Below are 22,647 nucleotides of genomic sequence, written 5' to 3' on the forward strand. Positions count from 1 at the left end.
TTGAAACTGCAATTTGGACCTTCAACCTACTGATCCCCACTGAAGTGCACTATATGAAGCAAAATCCTGGAACATTTTCCTCAAAAACTTTAATTTTCTTTTCAAATGAAAAAAGTAAGACATGAACATCTTGGATGACCTTAGGGTGAGAACATTATAAGTAATTACTCATTCTTGAGGTGAACTAATCCTTTAAGGCTAACACTTTCATATTAAAACTAAAAAAAACCCCGTCAATTTTCAATTTCATGGGGACCTCAAATAAAAGGTAGTTGCTGCTCCATCAGGTTCAAGGACCCTTACTATACCATGACAAGCGGTAACAAAAATTCAGGCCACTTACACCATCGATCAACAGCTTATTTCAAGTTGCAACAAGAAGAAACTCTTATTAAGGTTGAAGGAGGTCAATTTCAAGCAGTCAATACTAAAACATCCTGCAAATGAGAAATAACCAATTTAGCCATGCATGTTGCTAATTAGCCAATTCTGAGCTCATCAATATCTCACCTGAGAGAGCTCACTGTCTGAGGCACTAATTTATCCTGACAGATGCTGCATCGCAGAGGATATCTCTAATCTCATCCTAAAGCTCTAGAATATTCTAATGTCTAGCAGCTGTATGAAGAGAAATATATTTTTCGAACATTTTCCATGCTAATATAAAAACACAAATATAGCCAAGCACAACAATTATGCTCTAATCAGAAAACAGCAAAGTAGTTAAAATAGATGCGTGCTTTTAGCATGCTCCTGTTTTATTAGATTCACTTTACATTATTTCCGCAGATGCATAACTACGCATTAATCTCTTTGTTGCTGGAAACATTATCAAAGTAGAGGAAATATTTTATAAACATTCAAGGGAAAGGTTGATGACTTGATTGACTTCTGTGAAAGTTTATACATTTTGAAAATGTACATTATAGTTATTTATTTAGCAGAAGCTTTTAGACAAAGTGACTACATGAGCAAAAATACTAGTGTTTAAATGCAGAATTTCAAGAGGTTTAACAAAGCACAGCAGTGATCACCCACTTTTCTCCGGCCTTGGGTCTGAAAGTATTTTTTCAATTTATTTTCTCTAAAGGGATTTTAAAAAAAAGCCAATAGCTCTGAGATGAAATCACAACCTTTGATGTAAAGCAAAAAAAAAAAGTTAATGAAAATCAGTATATATATATATTATAATGCTTATGCTTATATATAATTGCGACTGACCTTGGTCTTCAGAATTCATTGGTAGAGTAGTTCGAGTAGTTCAATACTTAAAAAAGTGTTGTGGCATCTGTAGAAGAATATGTCATGAATAATATGTGACTAACTGCTAGGTATTCAGCAAAAATAAAATATTAATAAATAAATAAGTAAAATGAAAAAGAAAAAAACATAAAAATGTGGCTAACTCATAGTATATAGCAAAAAAATTTGATAAAATTAAATAAAATAAGAAAAAATACACAAAATGTGGCTAACCACTAGGTTTATAATAAAAAATAAAATAAAATAAAATAAAATAAAAATAAAAAATTTGCTGCTAGGTATTCAGCAAAAAATAAACTAAAATAATACATACATAAAATGTAACTAACTGCTAGGTATTTAGCAAAAAATAAACTAATATAATGAAGTAAAATAAAATTTAAAAAATACATAAAAATGTGACTAACTGCTAGGTATTCAGCAACAACAACAAAAATAAATAAATAAATAAATAAATAAATAAAATAAAATAAAATAAAAATGTGACTAATTGCTTTGTATTCAGCAAAAAATAAAATAAAACAAAATAAAAATGTGGCTACTGTCAGGTATTTAGTAAAAAATAAACTAATGTAATGAAGTAAAATTAAATTAAATTAAAAAAATACATACAAATTCGGCTAACTGATAGGTATCAGCCAAAACATAAAATTAAAATAAAATAATACATACATAAAAATTTGACTAACTGCTGGGTATTCAGCAACAAATAAAATAAAATAAAATAAAATAAAATAGTTAATTTAGTAAAAAAATAAAATAATATAATAAAGTAAAATAAAAAATACATTAAAATGTGGCTAACTGCTAGACAATCAGCAGAAAATAAATTTTATAAAATACTGTGCAATAAAATAGTGCACAAAAATATGACTAACTGCTAGGTATTCAGCAACAAATAAAATAAAATAAAATAAAACAAAATAAAATAAAATAAAATAAAATGTAACTAATTGCTAGGTATTCAGCAAAAAATAAAATGATATAATAAAATAAAAAATACATTAAAATATGGCTAACTGCTAGACAATCAGCAGAAAATAAATATAATAAAATATTGCATAAAATGTGACTGCTAGGTATTCAGCAAAAAATAAAATAAAATAAAATAAAACAAAAAATAAAACAAAAATGTCACTAACTGCTAGGTATTCAGCAACAAATAATAATAAAATAAAATAAAATAAAATAAAATAAAAATGTAACTAATTGCTAGGTATTCAGCAAAAAATAAAATGATATAATAAAATAAAAAATAAAAAATACATTTAATACAATAATACAATATAATAAAATATTGCATAAAAATGTGACTGCTAGGTATTCAGCAAAAAATAAAAAATAAAATAAAACATAATGCATAAAAATGTGGCTAACTGCTAGGTATTCAGAAAAAAAATACATAAAACTAATTAATTAATTACTTTAAATTACATTTGTGAGATTACAAAAATGAATAATATAAAAATATATAATTGTGATTTAAACATAAAATGTTTAAATCAACTTTATGGTTATGAATTCAGTGCCAATATTTTGTTATTAATTAATAAGTCCATAAAAAATGGACTGTGAATCACAGATTCAAAAGAGGTGAGAGAGATAATGACTGAGATTTAGACAGCCTCGCAAGCACATACACAGAAGTTTAGCTTAATCTCACCTCCTGCTGTACTGAATGAACGGCCTTACAGGGGCTCTGCCATTGCCTGTAATGTGAAGAGCTTCCTGCTAAAAGCCACTTTATGTCACTCAGCGCTACGAAAAAATTAGCAGATGTCAGAAAGGAGGGCAAACTCTAAAAACAGCGATGATGACGAATATCAGAACACGTATGCAACCTATTAGAACGGAGCCAACCTTCAACATCTATCCAGCCGCTCCTTCCCACTGTCCATCATCTCTACAAAGGACAGACGAAATGAGTCAGACCAAACTTCTATTTCTCCCATTTGCTTATCTTCACTTTTCCTCTCCTTCTATACCCCATTCTCTCTCTCTCTCTCTCTCTCTCTCTTGCTGCCTCCCTCCCTAAGGAAACTACGCACTTTTATGAGTCAGTATGAAGAGGTGGCGGTTGAATAGTTGATGACGTTGACCTTGCCAGCTTTTTGCTCTCAAACACACACACACACACACACACACACACACACACACACACACACACACACACACACACACACACACACACACACACACACACACACATCAACCGTTAGCCTTTAATTCCAGGGCCCAGGAGGACCGGCTGTGGCTGATTGCATGTGGTGGAGAAAAACTTTTCATTCTGATGAACACCTCACCTTTTCACCACAAGCCTTAGAAGGGCAACCTTAGGATTTCTAAACTAAGGTGGGCATGTCAAGCAGAGTAGCTTTATATAAAAATTCACATTTACGTCACAGAGGTTATTAGTAATAACCCACCTGGAAGAGAAATAAGATTCACACCTTGAGCTCGACAACTGCTGTATATTCTCAGAAAAAAAGGTATAAAAGGTATATCAGAATCTGCAAAATGTTAACTATTTTACCAAAATACGAGGGATTCAAGAGAGAAAATTCATATCATTGTTTATTTAGTACTGACCTGAATAAGACATTTCACATAAAAGATGTTTACATATAGTTCACAAGAGAAAATAATAGTTGAATTTATAAAAATGACCCCGTTCAAAAGTTTACACCCCCTTGTTTCTTAATACTGTGTTGTTACCTGAATGATCCACAGCTTTGTTTTGTTTAAGTGATAGCTGTCCTGAACAGTTAAACTACCTGCGGTTCTTTAGAAAAATCTTTCAGGTCCCACAAATTCCTTGGTTTTTCAGCACTTATTGTGTATTTGAACCCTTTCCAACAATAATTGTATGATTCTGAGATCCAACTTTTCAAACTGAGAACAACTGAGGGACTCATATGCAACTATTACAGAAGATTCAAACGCTCACTAATGCTTCAGAAGGAAACATGATGCACTGAGAACCAGGGGGTGAAAACTTTTGGACTTTAAAGATCGGTAAATTTCACATATTTTTTCTTCTGGGAAACATGTAACTCTTTTGTAGCCTCTGAAGGGCAGTACTAAATGAAAAAAATATGATATTTAGGCAAAATAAGAAAAATGTACAGATCTCTATTCTGTTCAAAAGTTTTCATCCCCCAGCTTTTAATTCATGGTTTTTCCTTCTGGAGCATCAGTGAGCGTTTAAAACCTTCTGTAATAGTTGCATATGAGACCCTCAGTTGTCCTCAGTGTGAAAAGATGGATTACAAAATCATACAGTCATTTATACAGTCAAAATCATACAATTGTTGGAAAGGGTTCAAATACACAAAAATGCTGAAAAACATTTTCACAAAGAATTTGTGGGACCTGTTTTAAAAAAGGTGGATATTGTGTGTATTGTGGTTATAGAGTGTTTTCCTGATGTGTCATCAATCGGCCATATTGGCTGCACTGAACGTAAACAGCGCCACTGAACCGACTGAAACTTGCATATTTTGCTGATTATTGCTGCTGAAAATGGTCAATAATTGTCATGTTTGGGCTGTACTAATTGTACAGACCGGGAAAAACATTTGGAGTACTACAGACTGCCAAAAGTTATAACAAATCAATGAGAAGAGTGGAAAAAACGTCTGAGGAACAAAAGGCATTTGTGGTTGGCCAAACTGAACCCGGATTTCCAGGGCAAGAATCTTGACAACATTCGTGTTTGTTCTTATTATTTACAGTCAGGTGAAATATTAGGCTAATACCTTAATTAATACTGCTTGTACGTATCTTAACCACCTCTCAACTTTAGTTTGTCAAAATATTGCGCCCCTTCCTGCTTACTAAGTCTTTCTACTGTATATGATTGAGAAGCTTCAACACGTGTTTTCCCCTGGTTTAGACAGAAAAAAATTAGCAGAACAACGTTTTCAGTAGTAGCCGTGCAATCCATGCTGTTGTTAACATCTGAGTATCTCCAAAATGGCCACGCATCCGAACTGACCAAACCATGACGCAAGTGCAAACCCTCTATTCCGTGTGTGTTTATGACAGTGTGAGCTACATCTAGCAGTCTTTCGTGGCTCATTTTCTTCTTGACTTTCACTTTCTAAAGTCTTTGGGAAAAAAAGCATGCATTCTGAAAGGGAAGAACAACCTTGATTGCTGAACTGAGAGAGTATCTAATCAGAGACCGCTTCTCATGAGGGAGCATGAGAGAGAAAGAAAGTAAGAGAAAGAGAGGAAGGCTCAATGCTAGAGCACTACAAGGACATAATTGTCGCCAGTGGTGACATTGACCAAGATCAAATCTCATGCCAGCAGAACACAGGCCTAGATTTAGACTGCTTCATTTCACCAGGGTCTCTCACTGTAGGAGCAAAAAATCCCACAGACATCTTTTCTTGACTGCATGACTGACTGTAAATAGCTGAATTTCTCCAATGTAATGGTGCATCATTACTTACAGTGTTTTAAAAGAATTAGTTCACTTCCAGAATAAAAATTCCCTGATCATTTACTCACCTCCATGTCATTCAAGAGGTTTATGTCTTTCTTCAGTTGAAAAGAAATTATAGTGATGAGGTATGAAATTGCTCATAACTCCTAAACATCAGTAGCAAATGGATGCCTCAGATTCGATTGTGAGCCTGACAAAATTTTCGGGTATTTCGCATTTTTTGAAAAACCTACTTTTGCAAACTAGTCCTAGGTTTTTCACCCGATCGGAACCAAACCAGTACAGAAAGATTCTCTGGAGAGTGAATATCAATAATTATAAAACAAAAGTTGAACTTTTGACTCACCGTCGCAAAGGGACGCCAAAACGTTCGAGGCAGGGCCACTTTTAGTAAAATGGCTATTACTCCTGAACGGATTGAGATATCTTCGCCAAACTCAGAAAATTTATGTAAGAGCTTAATCTGAGGTCACAGTAAAAAAGTGTGGAGCTTGGCTACTTGGTGGCACTATAAGAGGGAAAAAAAACATAAAAATGGCTATAACTATGCAACTATTTGTCCTATCAACATGAAAATCGGTGTGCACGGTCTTGGTCCAAAGTGCCACAAGTGTCTAAAAGGACAACATGGCCGGAACTCTGTGGGCCTGTTGACTCACAGCCCCAAAGGTCTGTGAAAAATGTTTTTTCACACATACACACAATATTTGTGTCATATGATAGAACTGATAGAAGAATGATCGAGAAGATATAAAAAGCCTACTTCTGCAATCTAGTCCTAGGTTTTTAGCTCAATCTGAAAAAAAAAAAAAAAAAAAAACACTGCAGTACAATTCTCTAGACTCTCTAGGTCAATAATTATCAAAAAAGTTAAAATGTTAAAAGCTATAAGCGGGTCGTTTAGAAAAGGGGCATGTCCAAATTTACCCAAAACCCTATAAAGCCTAAATGGAACCTCAAAACTTCACATATGCTGGTGAGCATATGCAACAGGTGATTCTAAACAAGCATGCAAAGTTTAAAGGAGATCGGACCACAGCTGGCAAAATAAACGATAAAAAACATAATTTTTCTAATGCAAACTACCTGGATTTTTAAATCATTGATTTAGGTGGTTACAGACTTGCTAAATAATGTCTTTTTCATATGTGCTTAGATGTTTTACAGTGCTTGAACCCTGGTAATTAAATAAATGCAGCCTTGGTGAGCATAAGAGACTACTTTCATAAACATTAAGAAATCTTTCTGACCTGAAAACGTTTGAAAGATAGTGTGAATGGATCAAATATGGTTAAACAAAAGTCTCTCATTCTACTTTAAGTGCACTATTTGGAACAGGGCCGTATGTTAGAGCAATGCATCAAGAGACAAAAAGCAGACGCTGAGTGGAATTAGACTAACTAAGCAAGAATCCTCCCTAATTTGAGCATACTATCACACTGCGTAGTGCAATTCAAACACCTCCCGCTGCCAAAGGATTCAGAAAGTTTCTCAGGGGATGCTCTGTTGTCTGGGTTTCTCGCGAACTTACTGTTCATGCAGACCAATATTCCATCTGTTCTCCATAGTCATGCGATTCATAAAAGAACATGCACACAAGCTCATGCTCACGAAGGCAAACACTCATCTATTTTTCTTTTACGTTGACTCTGCAGAGCCTCCAAGCACTTCCTTTAGGAAAACTATATGTCAAAATGTGGTGTACAGCAGCTTATTGTGTTTGAGAATGCACGATAAAAGATGAGTCAAGGTTTAAAAGCTTCACAATTCTTCTCTCATAAAACATTTATCAGCACCCACTCAACACAAACTGCAATACTATGCTAAAGTTATATGCTGGAATGATTAGTAATATGCATTGTTAAGAACTTCATTTGAACAAATTAAAGGCGATTTTTTGCACACTCAGATTCCAGATTTTCAAATAATTGCATCTCGACCAAATACTGTACTATCCTAACAAACCATACATCAATGGAAAGCTTTTTTATTCAGATTCCAACTTTCAGATTCCAGTTCCAAAAAAGTGACCCTTATGACTGGTTTTGTGGTCCAGGGTCACATTTAGTTTTAAGATGTTTTCAGTCATCCATACTTCTGTATGCAGGAAGTGGAAGAAAGAAGAAGAAAAACAGAATTGGGCTTGTAAGGATCCTTGCGGTACACCACAAGAAACAGTGACAGAGTGAGATAAATGCTAATGAACTGTTGCCTGTCCGAGAGATATGAAGTTATGAAGCCACTGAAAAGCTTGTACCAATAGCAGACAGACAAGGAGTACTGAATGGATTGTTTTTCAACCTGTCTCTGAACATATTCCAAGATGGAAAGAATTGTCCAGAGTCTCTCTGTCTTTCACCCTCGGTGTTCCCATTCTGGGAAAAGCCTTGCATAAGCCTCACTGGCCTTTGAAGCGAAGCAGACGCTGGCAGCAGGCTGACAGGACACCTGACCATCAGGGTCCAACTGGGTCCATATGGCTACATCTACTTTTCTGCACATTTCTGCAGAGTCAAACAGGCAGGCAAAGCATGACTCAGATGCGCTGCTTTGCTTGAGATTGAGAGGCTGAGAATCCTCTGGGCAGCCGAAGACCTTGAGGCTTCCAGCTTGCTGATTAATTTGTGACAGGAAGTCTCTCTAAGTGCCCCGTGTGCAATGCTTTTAATTTATATGTTAATCTGAATTCAGCGCGTAGCAGGCATTTCCAGAGTGGCTTCGTTCCAAAGTCTATCCATTCCGTTACAGAAACAATTTAAAAACATGTTTGGGAATGCAAAGCCTTTGGGGATGTGTTTTTTTGGGGACAGGTGATTTATTTTGCTGAAAATATCTCTTTCCGTACCTCATCGCTAAAAGGTGAAGTAAAAAAAATATAATTGTTAAATTAAAGGAAGAAAAGTTGTAGTGCACATCACACACAATAGTCAAAAGTTTACATACACCTTGCAGATTCTGGAAAATGTTAATTATTTTAAAAAAATAAACGGGATCATACAAAATGCATGCTATTTTTTATTTAGTGCTGACCTGAATAAGATATTTCACATAAAAGATGTTTACATATAGTCCACAAGAAGAAATTATAGTTGAATTTATTAAAATTACCCCATTCAAAAAGTTTACATACACTTGATTCTTAATACTGTGTTGGTACCTGAATGATGCACCGCTGGTTTTTTTTTTTTTTTTTTTGTTTACTCACAGTTGTTCAGTGTCCTGAACAGTTAAACTGCCTGCTGTTCTTCAGAAAAATCCTTCAGGTCCCACAAATTCTTTGGTTTTTCAGCTTTTTTGTGAATTGAAACCCTTTCCAACAATGACTGTATCATTTTGAGATTCATCTTTTCACACTGAGAACAACTGAGGGACTCATATGCAACTATTACTGAAGGTTTAAACGCTCACTGATGTGTCAGAAGGAAATACAATGCATTAAGAGCCGGGGGTGAAAACTTCTGAACAGAATGAAGATGTCTACATTTTTCTTATTTTGCCTTAATATCATACTTTCATTTAGTACTGCCCTTCAGAAGCTACAGAAGATACTTGTTTCCCAGAAGACAAAATAAGTGAAATTTACCCTGATCTTCAAATTCAAAAAAGATGGTTTTCAAAATCATATAGTCATTGTTGGAAAGGGTTCAAATACACAAAAAGCTGAAAAACCAAAGAATTTGTGGGACCTGAAGGATTTTTCAGAAGAACAGCAGGCAGTTTAACTGTTCAGGACAAACAAGGGACTCTATTAACTATCAGTAAACAAACAAAAAAACACAGATCATACAGGTAAGAACACAGTATTAAGAATCAAGTGTATGTAAACTGTTGAACGGGGTCATTTTTATAAATTAGACTTTTTTTTTGTGGACTGTATGTAAACATCTTTTATGTGAAATGTCTTATTCAGGTCAGTACTAAATACAAAATAACATGCTTTTGTATGATCCCTCTTATTTTGGTAAAATAATTAACATTTTGCAGATTCTGCAAGGTGTATGTAAACTTTTGACTTCAACTGTATATATACCAATGACGTTTCCTGTCAGGATAGTCTGGAAATATTGAAGTACTACAGAAATAAAGTCATCTAATATTCAAGCATCCCTCCACTGTTCTCTAAGTAATAAAAGAAAATAATTAATATACCCACAAGCAAGCATTTCAGATGAGTTCTCACTTTGAAACAGATCACTAGACAAGCAAGTTTGGGGTTTCTGTACTTGTAATTAAAAGAAAATGTCACTCCTGCTAACATCAAAACCTATTTGAACTTAACTCCGTGACTGCACTGGTTTAGAGTGCGAAGATTTCCATTACTCATCATGTTTTAGAGTCTGAAACTAGTAATTAATTACTAAAACTACTAAAATTACCAAAACTGTTTGCACTACAAGCCAGTGCGTTCATAATTAAGATAATACATTAAAATAATATGGTAAGACACACTAATTTGCAATATCAACCTACAAAACGAGACAATAAAGTTGAATGGTCTGACCTAGAGGATGCATAAAGATAAGAAACAGGAATGGAGCTAGCACAGATCCTTGAGGTACACCATGAGAAACAGTGACAGAGCTAGATTTAATGGTAAAACTGTTTGTACTACAAACCAGTGTGTTCATAATTAAGATAATACATTACAATAATATGGTAAGACACACTAATTTGCAATATTAACCAGCAAAACAAGACCATATAGTTGAATGATCTGACCAAGAGGAAGCATAATGATAAGAAACAGAAATGGACCTAGAACAGATCCTTGAGGTACACCAGGAGAAACAGTGACAGAGCTAGATTAATTGGTAAAACAGCTTGCATTACAAACCAGTGTGTTCATAATTAAGATAATACATTACAATAATATGACAAGACACACTAATTTTCAATATCAAGCAGCAAAAATAGCTGTTTTGTAAAAGTAGCTGGACATGGATGAGACGGGAAGCCAGACCCATAAAATTTACAAATGGCTGCACCCACTCTTATGGCGCAAATAAGGTGGATAATAAAACTCAAACTGAAAAAAGAGGCATATCAAAGCCAGCAAAAGTTCTTACCTGTGACCAGTTCTCTGACTTCCACATCAGAGGTCTTACGCAGCAGTCGGACCAGTGCAGGAATCCCACCGCAGTTTTTCAGAGCGATTTTATTATCATCATTGGCTTTGCCGTAAACGAGGTTCCTCAGGGCACCGCAGGCGCTTCTGTGTACTTCAGCCATTCTGTGATCCAACAGGTCCACCAACAACTGAATACCTCCCTGCCTCCGTATCTGAGAGAAACAGAAAGATAGAGTTTGTGGGTAATGTGCATTTTCATATTTAAGACTTAAAGTCTGGGTTTGGAACAATAAAATCTACGTGAAGGCATCTAATGACCTGGTAAAGTCAGATTTAATGTAACATATGACAAGAACAATGTTCAAATAAATAAATCTCATATAATAATATAGTTTTTGTCCACTTGAGGCACCTGTGAGCTGAAAGGGGCTTTGATAATTCACACATAATCTCATTTTGAACTTGAACTCCTGATCTGAATGCAACTTCAATTGATCTAATCAAGAATTATTGGTTAGTGAGAACATGACGGCCTTGGTCTCAACTCTCTGGAAGACATTTAAAACGTTGACCTTTCCCTTCTGACATTCAGCAGTGCTGCCTCATATAAATGAAAAAATGAAAAATAAAAAGTCTGAATTCAGTGTTAAGTCATACCAAGACAGCTTAGTGTCAGCCCATGAGATCATTCGGTGGATAAATGAACAAATAGGAGGCACTGAATCCATAACCAGTGTATTTGAAAAATCAATACTAAAAGGAGCCGGAGAATGACTCACTCTTCAGTCAGCTAAACAGACTGAGAGGTGTGAGTAAATCTCTATCTACACAGCTTTGCTGTTCTACACTAAAGTCAATTAAAGCCAGCCAAGTTCATTTGAGGATGTGAGACCACAACAAAAAACATGTGCTATTGAACGCGACGGAAAAACAACACTAATTGACATCAACTCACCGCAGCCTTCTCATCTTGATAGCCGGTGGCATTTTTACCTCACAAATGAACATGCTGCCATTATTTTTCTGATCTTCTTGTCATTTTAAACTGTATGACTTGATATTTGGCAAAATGCCTGAGCTGCTGTTTTCTATGGAACCCCGTTTCCGCTCTAACTGAATAATAATAAAAAAAAGTTATTGCGACTTTTTAACTCTCAATTCTGACTTTTTTTTCAGAGTTGTGAGATATAAACTTGTAATTGCGTGTTATAAAGTCAGAATTTCTCAGAATTGTGACTTTATTTCTCAGAACGACGAGTTTATATTGCAATTCTGACTTTCTAACTTGCAATTGCAAGTTTATATCAAGCCATTCTGAGAAAAAAGTCAAATTTACGAGTTTATATCTCATAACTCATATCTCATGACTTTATAACTCGCAATTGTGACTTTATTTCTCAGAATGGAGAGTTTATATTACAATTTTGACTTTATAACTTGTAATTGCACGCTTATATCATGCAATTCTAAGAAAAGAGTCAGATTTGCGAGCTTGTATCATGCAATTCAGACTTTATAACTTGCAATTTGGACTTTATTTCTCAGAATTGACACTTTATTTCTCAAAATGAAGAGTTTATATGCAAGCTTGTATCCCGCAATTCTGACTTTATAACTCGCGATTGTGAGCTCATATCATGCAATTCTGAAAAAAAGGTCAGATTTACAAGTGTATATCTCAAAATTCTGACTTCATTTCCCAGAATTGCGACTTCTTTTCTCAGAACGGTGAGTTTATATTGCAATTCTGACTTTCTAACTTGGAACTGAAAGTTTATATCATGCTATTCTGAGAAAAAAGTCAGATTTACGAGTTTATATCTCACAATTCTGACTTTATAACTCGCAATTGTAAGTTTATATCTGAATTCTGACTTAGAATTGTGACTTCATTTCTCAGAATGGACAGTTTATATCGCAATTTTAAGTTTATACAGTAACTTGCAATTATGAGTTTATATTACGCAATTCTGACTTTATAACTCGCAATTGTGAGCTCATATCATGCAATTCTGAAAAAAAAGGTCAGATTTACAAGTTTATATCTCAAAATTCTGACTTTATTTCTCAGAATTGCGACTTCTTTTCTCAGAACGGTGAGTTTATATTGCAATTCTGACTTTCTAACTTGCAACTGAAAGTTTATATCATGCTATTCTGAGAAAAAAGTCAGATTTACGAGTTTATATCTCACAACTCTGACTTTATAACTAGCAATTGTAAGTTTATATCTGAATTCTGACTTAGAATTGTGACTTTATTTCTCAGAATGGAGAGTTTATATCGCAATTTTAAGTTTATAACTTGCAATTATGAGTTTATATTACGCAATTCTCAAAAAAAGTCAAATTTGCAAGCTAGTATCTTGCAATTCTGACTTTATTTCTCTGAATTGTGACTTTATTTCTTAGAATGGAGTTTATATGCGAGCTTGTATCTCACAATTCTGACTATAACTCGCAATTGCAAGCTCATATCAAGCAATTCTGGGAAAAGAAAGTCTGTTTTGCGAGTTTATATCTCGCAATTCTGACTTTTTTTTCTATGAATTGCAACTTTCTTTCTCAGAATGGTGAGTTTATATCACACAATTCTGATTTTGATCAGTTTATAACACAATTGCGAGATTTTAAGTCAGAATTTCTCAGAATTGCGACTTTATTTCTCAGAATGGTGAGTTTATTTCGCAATTCTTACTTTATAACTCATAATTGCAAGTTTATATGAGAAAAAAGTCATGATTTATGAGTTCATTTAAAGTTAAAGTTTATATCGCAATAAAGTCGCAATTCAGAGAAATAAAGTCAGAATTGCGAATTTATTTCTATTTATTTCTAATTTATTTCTAGTTTATATTGCAATTCTGAGCTGGCTTTTTTTCTCAGAATTCTGATTTAATAACTCACAATTATTATTCACTCACACGTATTTGAAATAATAATTAATACTCTAATAGTATGTAAAAATGAAAGTGGATGGTGATTTTAACAGCCAATGTCCAAAAAGTAAATAAAAAAAAATGACCATAAAAGTAGTCCAAAATAACATCATACAGTTTTGGAATAGAATAAAAGCAAATAAATAATAAGACATTAGTCAATAAAAATCACAGTATGTTCCTTGGATATTATTAGGCAGCTTAATTTGTTGTAGTTTGATCCATTACAAACAGCAAGCCAAAAGCGTTTTGAACGATTTGACATAAAACCATCAGGGCTAAATTATTAAGAGAAAGTCACACCTGTGTCTATCTCCAGATTCATCAAGTGATTGCACTATGAATTTCCAATTTCCTGTCCCGCTGCCAACTGGCACACACAATACCCTGCTGCATTAGCTTTAGATGAGTGCCGGAGCAGCCCTGGCAGATGTGCTTCACTACAGTACGTCACTACAGATCAGCGCTCTGGCTTCACATCGCCACTCACTCCAATGGAGATTACAACCCCGTTTCTTTGTGTGGCTTTGTCTAAAGGTGAGAAGAGATCTTGTAGTCCATTCCATAAGGGTACTTCTCATCCTGTTTCTTCCTGTTTTCGGGTTGTACTGCATGTATGCCATGAATATTCAAACCACACCTGACAGAAAAACAAAGACACGGCTCATCCCGAGAGGCAGACAGACATGTGTGTCACCACACAAAAGCCTTCGTTTCATTCATGCGGTGAGATTCGCACTTCTGAAAACACAGTCCCAGTACACAAAACATCATATAGAGGAAGTACAATTAATTATCACGATCATCTGTTTGGAAGCAACAGATGTTTGGAAGTGACAAACAACAGAGGATAAAACTGAGGATGTTTTCTGGCAAGTTCTATCAAGACGACACTGTGCTGGTGAACCAATGGCGGTCACTTTGTTTGAGAAGCAAAGAACTCAGAGAAATTAATTGCAGCAGTGGAGACGCTGAGATATTCATTTAGAGGCATGAGCGGACAGGACGGAAGTGCTTGCTCTTGACTCTAGAGCGCACGTGCAAATGGATATTGACGGATTAGACTTTCCCTCCAAAAAGGGCTGATAAAGCTGAACTTTAGCCAGAGGCGGGCTGCACAAGAGACGGACCTGGGGAGCTTTGCTGGAGCCACCTGCTATAAATAGTGGCCAGTTGAAGACGAGAAAGAGCTGCCTTTGCACTTGGCCACTAGTTCAGCAGGAAGACCATAAACATCAGAGCTCGGTCTGTCTGGCTGAAATGCTGGGCTAATCAGTATTCTCCTCACCTCTGCTGCGGGAGATACTGCTCTGTCATCTGATAGCCGTTCTCCTTTCCCATCCGCGTCTGCTTCGGTGTGTGCGCTAGTTCCTGTCTGGCTAAAGTTCATTTACATCTATCTTTAAAAATGTCAATATGAAACTGCCTTCACTACCCGTTTGACTTCCGTAATGTGATGTATTTCGAGAAAATGACGTTCGGATGAGCAATTAAGGACAGGCTACTGCAATAAAACACTCTTGACAGTATTTCATGCACTATTTTAAAACACAATCAGCAACGCACAAAGATTTATCGACAAGAGCAGTCTAATTCATGAAAAATTGACTCGTATGAGCAGTTCTTTTTAGTGAAGCAAGACCAACTGGTGGGTCTAAATGATCATCAAACCAGTGAGTTATTTTTACTATTGAGTCAGTGTTACCAGTGAGTCAGTTCTCAAAACTATACAATGCAAACAGTCCAAATGATTATTAAACAAATTATGTTTATGAGACAGTTCTTTTTAGTGAATTAAAATCATACAGTGTGACCAGTCCAACTGATTCCAGAATAAATGATTCTTAAGAGTTCCCTCTTTTAATGAATCAAATCTATACAATGTGAACAGTCAAAATGAGTGTAAATCAAGTGATTTTTATTATTTAGTTCTATTCAGTGAATCAACACTATACAGTGTGACCAGTCCAAATGATTCCTGAATAAATGATTCTTATGAGTCTGTTTTTTAAGTGAATCAAAGTTATACAATACGAACAGTCCAAATGATTATTAAACAAATAATTTTTTTGATTCAGTTCTTTTCAGTGAATCAAAACTAATGATTCTTATGAGTCGGTTCATTTTAGTGGATCAAAACTATACAGCATGACCAGTCCAGCTGATTTCCAAATATATGAATCTTATGAATCGTCTCTTTTTAGTGAATCACAAAAGTCAGTGGTAACAGTCCAAATGATAATCAAACAAACTATTTTTATGAGTGGTTCTTTTCAGTGAATCAGAACTGTACAGCATGAACAGTCCAACTGATTACCAAATAAATGAATCTTAAGAATCAGTTCTTTTTAGTGAACCAAACACACAATGGGAACAGTCCAAATGATTATCAAACAAATAATTTTTATGAGCAGGTTCTTTTCAGTGAATCAAAACCATACAACTGATGGGTCTAAATGATCATCAAACCAGTGACATACTTCTAGTGAATCAAAACTATACAGTGTGACCAATCCAACTGATTCACGAATAAATGATTCTTATGAGTCGTTCTTTTAAGTGAATCAAAACTATACAGTGTGACCAATCCAACTGATTCACGAATAAATGATTCTTATGAGTCGTTCTTTTTAGTGAATCAAAACTATACAGTGTGACCAATCCAACTGATTCACGAATAAATGATTCTTATGAGTCGTTCTTTTTAGTGAATCAAAACTATACAATGGGAACAGTCCAAATTATTTTTTAGTTAAGTTAGTCCTTTTCAATTAATTAAAACCATACAGTTCGACCAGTCCAACTGATTCCTGAATAAATGATTTATAAGAGTTGTTTCTTTTTTAGTAAATTAAAACTATACAATGTGAACATTCCAAATGATTATTAAACAAATGATTTTTATGAGTCCATTTTTTTCTTTTCAGTAAATCAAAACTGTAAAACATGATGATTCCCAATCATCAATCTCAATCCAACTGATTAAGTGATGAGTCGGCTCTTTTTAGTGAATCAAAACTATACAATGGGAACGGTCCAAATGATTTTTATGATTCAGTCCTTTTCAGGGAATTAAAACCATACAATGCAAACAGTCCAAATGATTATTAAACTAATTAGTTTTATGAGCAGTTGTTTTTAGTGAATCAAAACCATGCAGTCCAACCAGTCAAACAGATTACCGAATAAATTAATCTTAAAAGTCGATTCTTTTTAGTGAATAAAAACTATGCAATGTGAACAGTCCAAATGATTATCAAACAAACAATTTTTATGAGTCAGTTCTTTTCAGTGAATTGAAACCATACAGTGTGACCAGTCCAACTGACTATTAAATAAATTATTCTTAAGAGTTGGTTCTTTTTACTGAATCAATACATACAATGTCAACAGTCCAAATGATTATCAAACAAATCATTTTTATGAGCTGGTTCTTTTTAGGGAATCAAAACCATACAGGCAGTTATTTTTTAGTAAATCAAATGATCAAACAAATCTCATTTCAGTGATTCAAAAGTTACTATGTCAATCAATCAGTATCTGTACACTGATCTCAAGCTTAAAGAGATGATTTACCTAAAAATGAACACTTTGTCATCATTTACTATTTACTATACCCCTATTTTATTCCAAAACCTTTATGACTTTCTTTCATCTGTGGAACATAAAAGGTATTTATTATCTGAATGTCTCTTTTCATACTCAACATCAATGTTAAAGCTAACAAAAACTGTCTGGTTACTAATATCCTTCAAAATACCTTATTTTGTGTTCCACAACATGAGGGTGAGTAAATGACGACACATTTTTCATTTCCAGATGAACGATCCTTTACATACAATATATAACATTGTAAGCATATGTGTTTGAGTTGGTAAAAAGAGCTCATAAGAGTCATTGGTTCGGAATTGGTTGGACTGGTCATACTGTATGGTTTTGATACACTAAAAAGCCTTCAAATAAATCACTCGTTGTAGTCTGACTGCTATATTGTGCAAAAAAAGGTAAGGGAAAAATAGAAAAAAGCCATTACCAAGCCCGAAACCATTGTGATGTTGACTAGTGTCATTTTTCACTATCCACTCTATAATGTGAAAGCATTTATGTATATGTATGTCGAGGAAAAATAATGGCAGGGGTGAAATGACTTGTTCAGGGCTTCGGCACCATCTGCTGCAGTACTGTCACATATAATTAACTGTACCGCTTTACCAAACAACCACACACACATACTGCTGGTCCGGTACCAATGTGTATCATTTAGATACCCTCAATGCTATCTTGCATAATTCATCAGTTGGTCTGTTTCTGCAGTCCTTGCGATGTCATTTCAGATGGACAGATGATGATCAGGTTTGGACATCTACTGCTGGTACTGTATTAAACTTTTGAAAAGGAAACTGCACTTAACTGAGAATGAGGCTGCAGAAACATTGTAGAAAACCTCAGGATATAATGAATTACAAATGTAGAATACATTGCACTAACACATCTTGTTGCGTAATCCAATGAGTTGCATAATAATGTACCGGATGTGTTAAATCCATGAACCATGAATAAGTGACCTTTTTAAAGAACTCAGATATGATGACTGTGGGATGAAACAGAGCAGTGGGTCTCAACTGGTGGGTCACGACCTAAAAGTGGGCTGCAGGTCCGTTTTGATTGGGTTACGAACTACATGCTAAATACATAGCAAAATGCAAAGCAAATAGGCTCACATACTTTTAAAAGCAATGAGAAACATCTTAGTTCACTGTTAACATTCTAGTTTAATTTATAGATGCGTATCCAATCAAAATCTAAATTATTTTGGTGTAAATTCGTAACTTTGCTTTACTCCAAACTTGCATTACAGCGTTGATCGACTGTTTGAAATAACTTCCATCTAAGAAGTGATTCTTATTTTATATTATTTTATATAGCGATAAAGGCTACGTTGATTAACATTGCAACATAAAAAGACATTATCCATATGAAAATACGCTGCCCTCCAAAAGTTTGGAAACACCCTAGAAAAGTGGGGTTTTGGACAATATTGGCATGAATCCTTTTTTAATTTGTGATAATTTTGCACTGATAAGGGACAACACAAACTACGAAAACATATCTTATTACATAAACAGTTTATACATTGAAAAAACTTACATTTTTGATTAATCAAAAATCCACCATTAGCAGCTATTACAGCTCTGCATAATCTGGGAATCCAAGCTGTTAGTTTATTCAAACATCGAATTGATATACTGTATTACTCTAAGCCTCCTGAAGGATTGCCCAAAGATGATTCACACTATGCTGATATCGTCCAAAACCACACTTTGCCAGAGGTGTTTCCAAACTTTTGGAGGGAAGTGTACCTTGAATAGCTTAAAGAACACATGTAGATTAACCATATACTGTTACTGATATAAACACAATTGTGAGAAATAAAGTCAGAATTGTGAGATAAAAACAAGTTTGTCTCTCACAATTCTGACCTTTTTTCTTTCAGATTTTTCTCAGAATTGTGTTATAAACTCACAACTGTGAGATATAAAGTCTAATTTTAATTTTAATTTGATAAAGTCTAATATGTTTTTAGAACTGCGAGTTTACATTCACATCTCACATCTCGCAATTTTGTTTCACCACTAAAAATTTCAAGACAAACTCACAATTCTGGGAAAAAAAAGTCTTGTGAGCTTACATCTAGCAGTTCTAACTATTTCTTGGAATTATTTCTCAGAATTGCAAATTTATGTCTCTGCAATTTAGATTTTTCTCAGAATTGTGTGATATAAACTTGCATTTTTAAGTTATAAAGTCAAATTTTTAGGGTAAAAAAGACTGATATGATAAAAAAAAAGATATATCAAGATATAAATGTGCAATTAAGTCGGCGCCGATAGGCGTGTGGTTAGCGCGCCGACATATAGCGCTGTTGCGCTCCGGGCGTCCCGTGTTCGAATCCCGACTCGAGGACCTTTCCCGATCCCACCCCCCATCTCTCTCCCACTTCGCTTCCTGTCCTATCTGATCTGTCCTATCATAATAAAGGCCAAAAAATAAATCTTTAAATGTGCAATTAAGTTTATATCTAGCAGTTCTGAATTTATTTCTCGGTAATGCGACTTTATTTCTCAGAATTGCGACTTTTTTTCTGCAATTCAGATTTTTCTCAAAAATTGTGTGAGATAAACTCATAATTGGGAGTTTTAAAGTCCAATTTTCAGAGAGTAAAGACAATTCTTTCACACAATTCATCTCACAATTCTGACTTAACTTGCAATTGCATGTCACAATTAAAACGTTGCAAATTCGAAATACAAGCTCGAAATTCTGAAAAAAAAACTGAATTGTGAGTTAATATCCAGCAGTTCTGACTTTATTTCTCAGAATTGCAAGTTTATGTTGCAATATCAAACAATTCTAAAAAAAAAAAAAAATTAATTGCGAGTTTATATTTTACTATTCTGACTTGCAATTGCGAGTTTATGTCTCAACTCTGAGAAAAAAAAGTCAGAATTGCAAGACATTGGCGAAAACACTGCGTTGTTTAACTCATAAGAGCTGCCATTTTTGGGGCATATGAGAAACATCTAACGACAAATGAAACAAAAGCGAAACTAAACCACATTACGTTTTGGCTGCACAGCGCAGACCGTTTATCAGCTCAGTCCGCAAAGCAAACAAACTTATCCGAGCTCAAAACAGCTTTACTCGGGAGCCAAGTTGAATTTGCGACACTGTTACTGCACAGTGCAGTTTTCCCGGGAAAACATGATTCGAATTTTCTCAAATGAAATGGTAAAATTCTCATGAAGTGACTCTCACAGCAGCTCTGAAGATAAGTTCATGTCGTCATATAATGAGACGCAAAGGCTGAAAATCACACTTGCTTTAGTATTTGTGTAGTAAACAAAACCACGTCTCCGCCATTCATACATACAGAGACTAGCGGAACATGCAAGATTCATATTTAAAACCGTCTTTTTGCATTTCAATATTCATAGACACTAGTCCAAAGCGATTCGAATTAAGTGACAGTCCTACTTGCGGCATTCTGCACTATAAAGTGAATTCCATTTTTATGAATGGACTCCACGGTTGCGTCTGTATTTTCGAGGAAAACAAATGGCCCTAGAAATTTAACCACAAATCAGAACATTTTGGTTTGCCCTTTGTGTTGTGCTTGAAAAAATTGCAGGGGTGACATCACGTCACAGGGTCTCTCTCTCCCTCTCTGTAACTTACACACCCAGATGCATTTTCAGGTACCGAAATTTTTCACCGTTTCATTTAATGTAAATCGGTACTCAGTAGTATCGACAAAATTTGGCACCAAGTTCGGTTCCCAACCCTACCCCTATCTCAAACATTAAACCATAAAGCTGTCATTTGGTTAAAAAACTGCCGGGAGATCTTAAAGCTTGTGTTTTGTTTGGCAACAGATTTATAAACGACTCTAATTACATTTGGGAAGGTTTGGCACATGTTGCTTTTCTTGCAAATGCACTTCATAACTAGTTGTTCATAGTAAGAGAGAGAGAGAGAAAAAAACAATTGAGAACCACCGATGAAAATAATATGCCAATTTTTGGCTTATTTCCAAGAAAACAAAACAGCACACCAGAGAAACTGAATATATAGGCCCAAATCTAATCAATCAAGTTATGATTGAACATTCCTCCAAATGTTTTATGAGAACAACATGAAACAAGTTCATTTCTGTGTGTGGTGAAATTGATGAACGGGCGGATCAAAGAAAGCAGGGGGATTCATTTAGTGTCTTTTCTTAATAAATAAGACATTTTTCAGATGGAGAAAAATGCTGGTTTGAAGTGGAGCTCATCGCTGGATAAACTAATTTGGCTCTCACTGTTTGTTTGTTTTTTTTTTTTTTTTTCATTAAATATCATTTAAAAGTTTGTCGGCTAGCTCGTCTCTCCCTCTGTTGCTGTTTTGCTCCTGCAGATTTATTCTCCAAATTTAATTTCCTTGTCCTCCAAGCCTCTCTTAAGCCTCTGGGATACAATTATAGAGCTGCTGCGTGGAGAACGGCTGTCAATATGCAGCTTTCCATGTATTGTTTGGCTGTGCTATTAGTGCTTAATTACTGGAGCAATCCAAGGCACTCTTCATAATTGTGAAAACTTACTGCTAGGAAATCTACCTTCAGAGACCTGGCATCAAATTTCATTGAAGGGGTGAATTATTTGTCAAAGGTATGTACAAGAGTTAATTTCAAGGAACAACATGTATCAATAAAAATCTTTCAGTAGGTATTCCACAGCGATGTAAAAAAAAAATTGCCAGAAGATACGGAAAATTCAGCATTCAGATTGTACTTTCAACACTAATTACCTTCTCCAAGGCCACAAAAAAGCTTTCTAAACAGATTTTGCCTACAAATGTGCCTTTGATAGTCAGGTACATGATCATTACAAGTGATATAAATTTAGATTTACCTCAGCTTTAATCTTGTTGTCTCCAAAGCATAGATGTTGCAAATATGCGGCTGCGTTGGACTGAACTGAGGGAAACTGGTGCTGCAGCATCTGAATGACTTCAGGTAATTCAGGATCTCGCCAACCGAACTCCCTGTGGAAAAAGAGAGAGTAGAAAAGTGAGTTTCACACTTCTGTTGTACAGTAGGTGGTGAAATAGGACCTATACTGTATGCTGTAAGCTGGCAGACCTGCACCATTACCGAGAACATCTCTAACACATGGAGGTTAAAGTGAAATAAATGTCTTTCCAGAAACTGTTACAGGGAAAATGGTTTCCATTATTGCGTTATTGTTCTGAAACAGTGGGCTTGCAGAAGAGGTAGGAGTTTACAATTGTGAATGCCTGTGTGTATGTGAAAGTGTTTCTTCCAGTGAGAACAACTAGATTTGATAATTTTCAATGATGTTGAGGAATTTTGACAGAAAGATTGGT

At 34.9% G+C, this 22,647-nt stretch overlaps 1 protein-coding gene across 1 annotated transcript in view; it reads right to left on the reverse strand.

The window, feature by feature from the left end:
• LOC141342462 (catenin delta-2) overlaps window positions 1-22,647 on the reverse strand; it is a 72,023-nt gene that overhangs the window by 48,004 nt on the left and 1,372 nt on the right. Inside the window, exons 3-5 of the mRNA XM_073846909.1 lie at window positions 22,381-22,402; window positions 22,173-22,305; window positions 10,783-10,996 (exon numbers count right to left, since the gene is read on the reverse strand). Coding sequence (XP_073703010.1) covers window positions 10,783-10,996; window positions 22,173-22,305; window positions 22,381-22,402 — 369 coding nt within the window. The remainder of the gene's footprint in view (window positions 1-10,782; window positions 10,997-22,172; window positions 22,306-22,380; window positions 22,403-22,647) is intronic.

Source organism: Garra rufa, chromosome 9, assembly GCF_049309525.1.
Source record: "Garra rufa chromosome 9, GarRuf1.0, whole genome shotgun sequence".
Taxonomy (NCBI): Eukaryota; Metazoa; Chordata; class Actinopteri; order Cypriniformes; family Cyprinidae; genus Garra; species Garra rufa.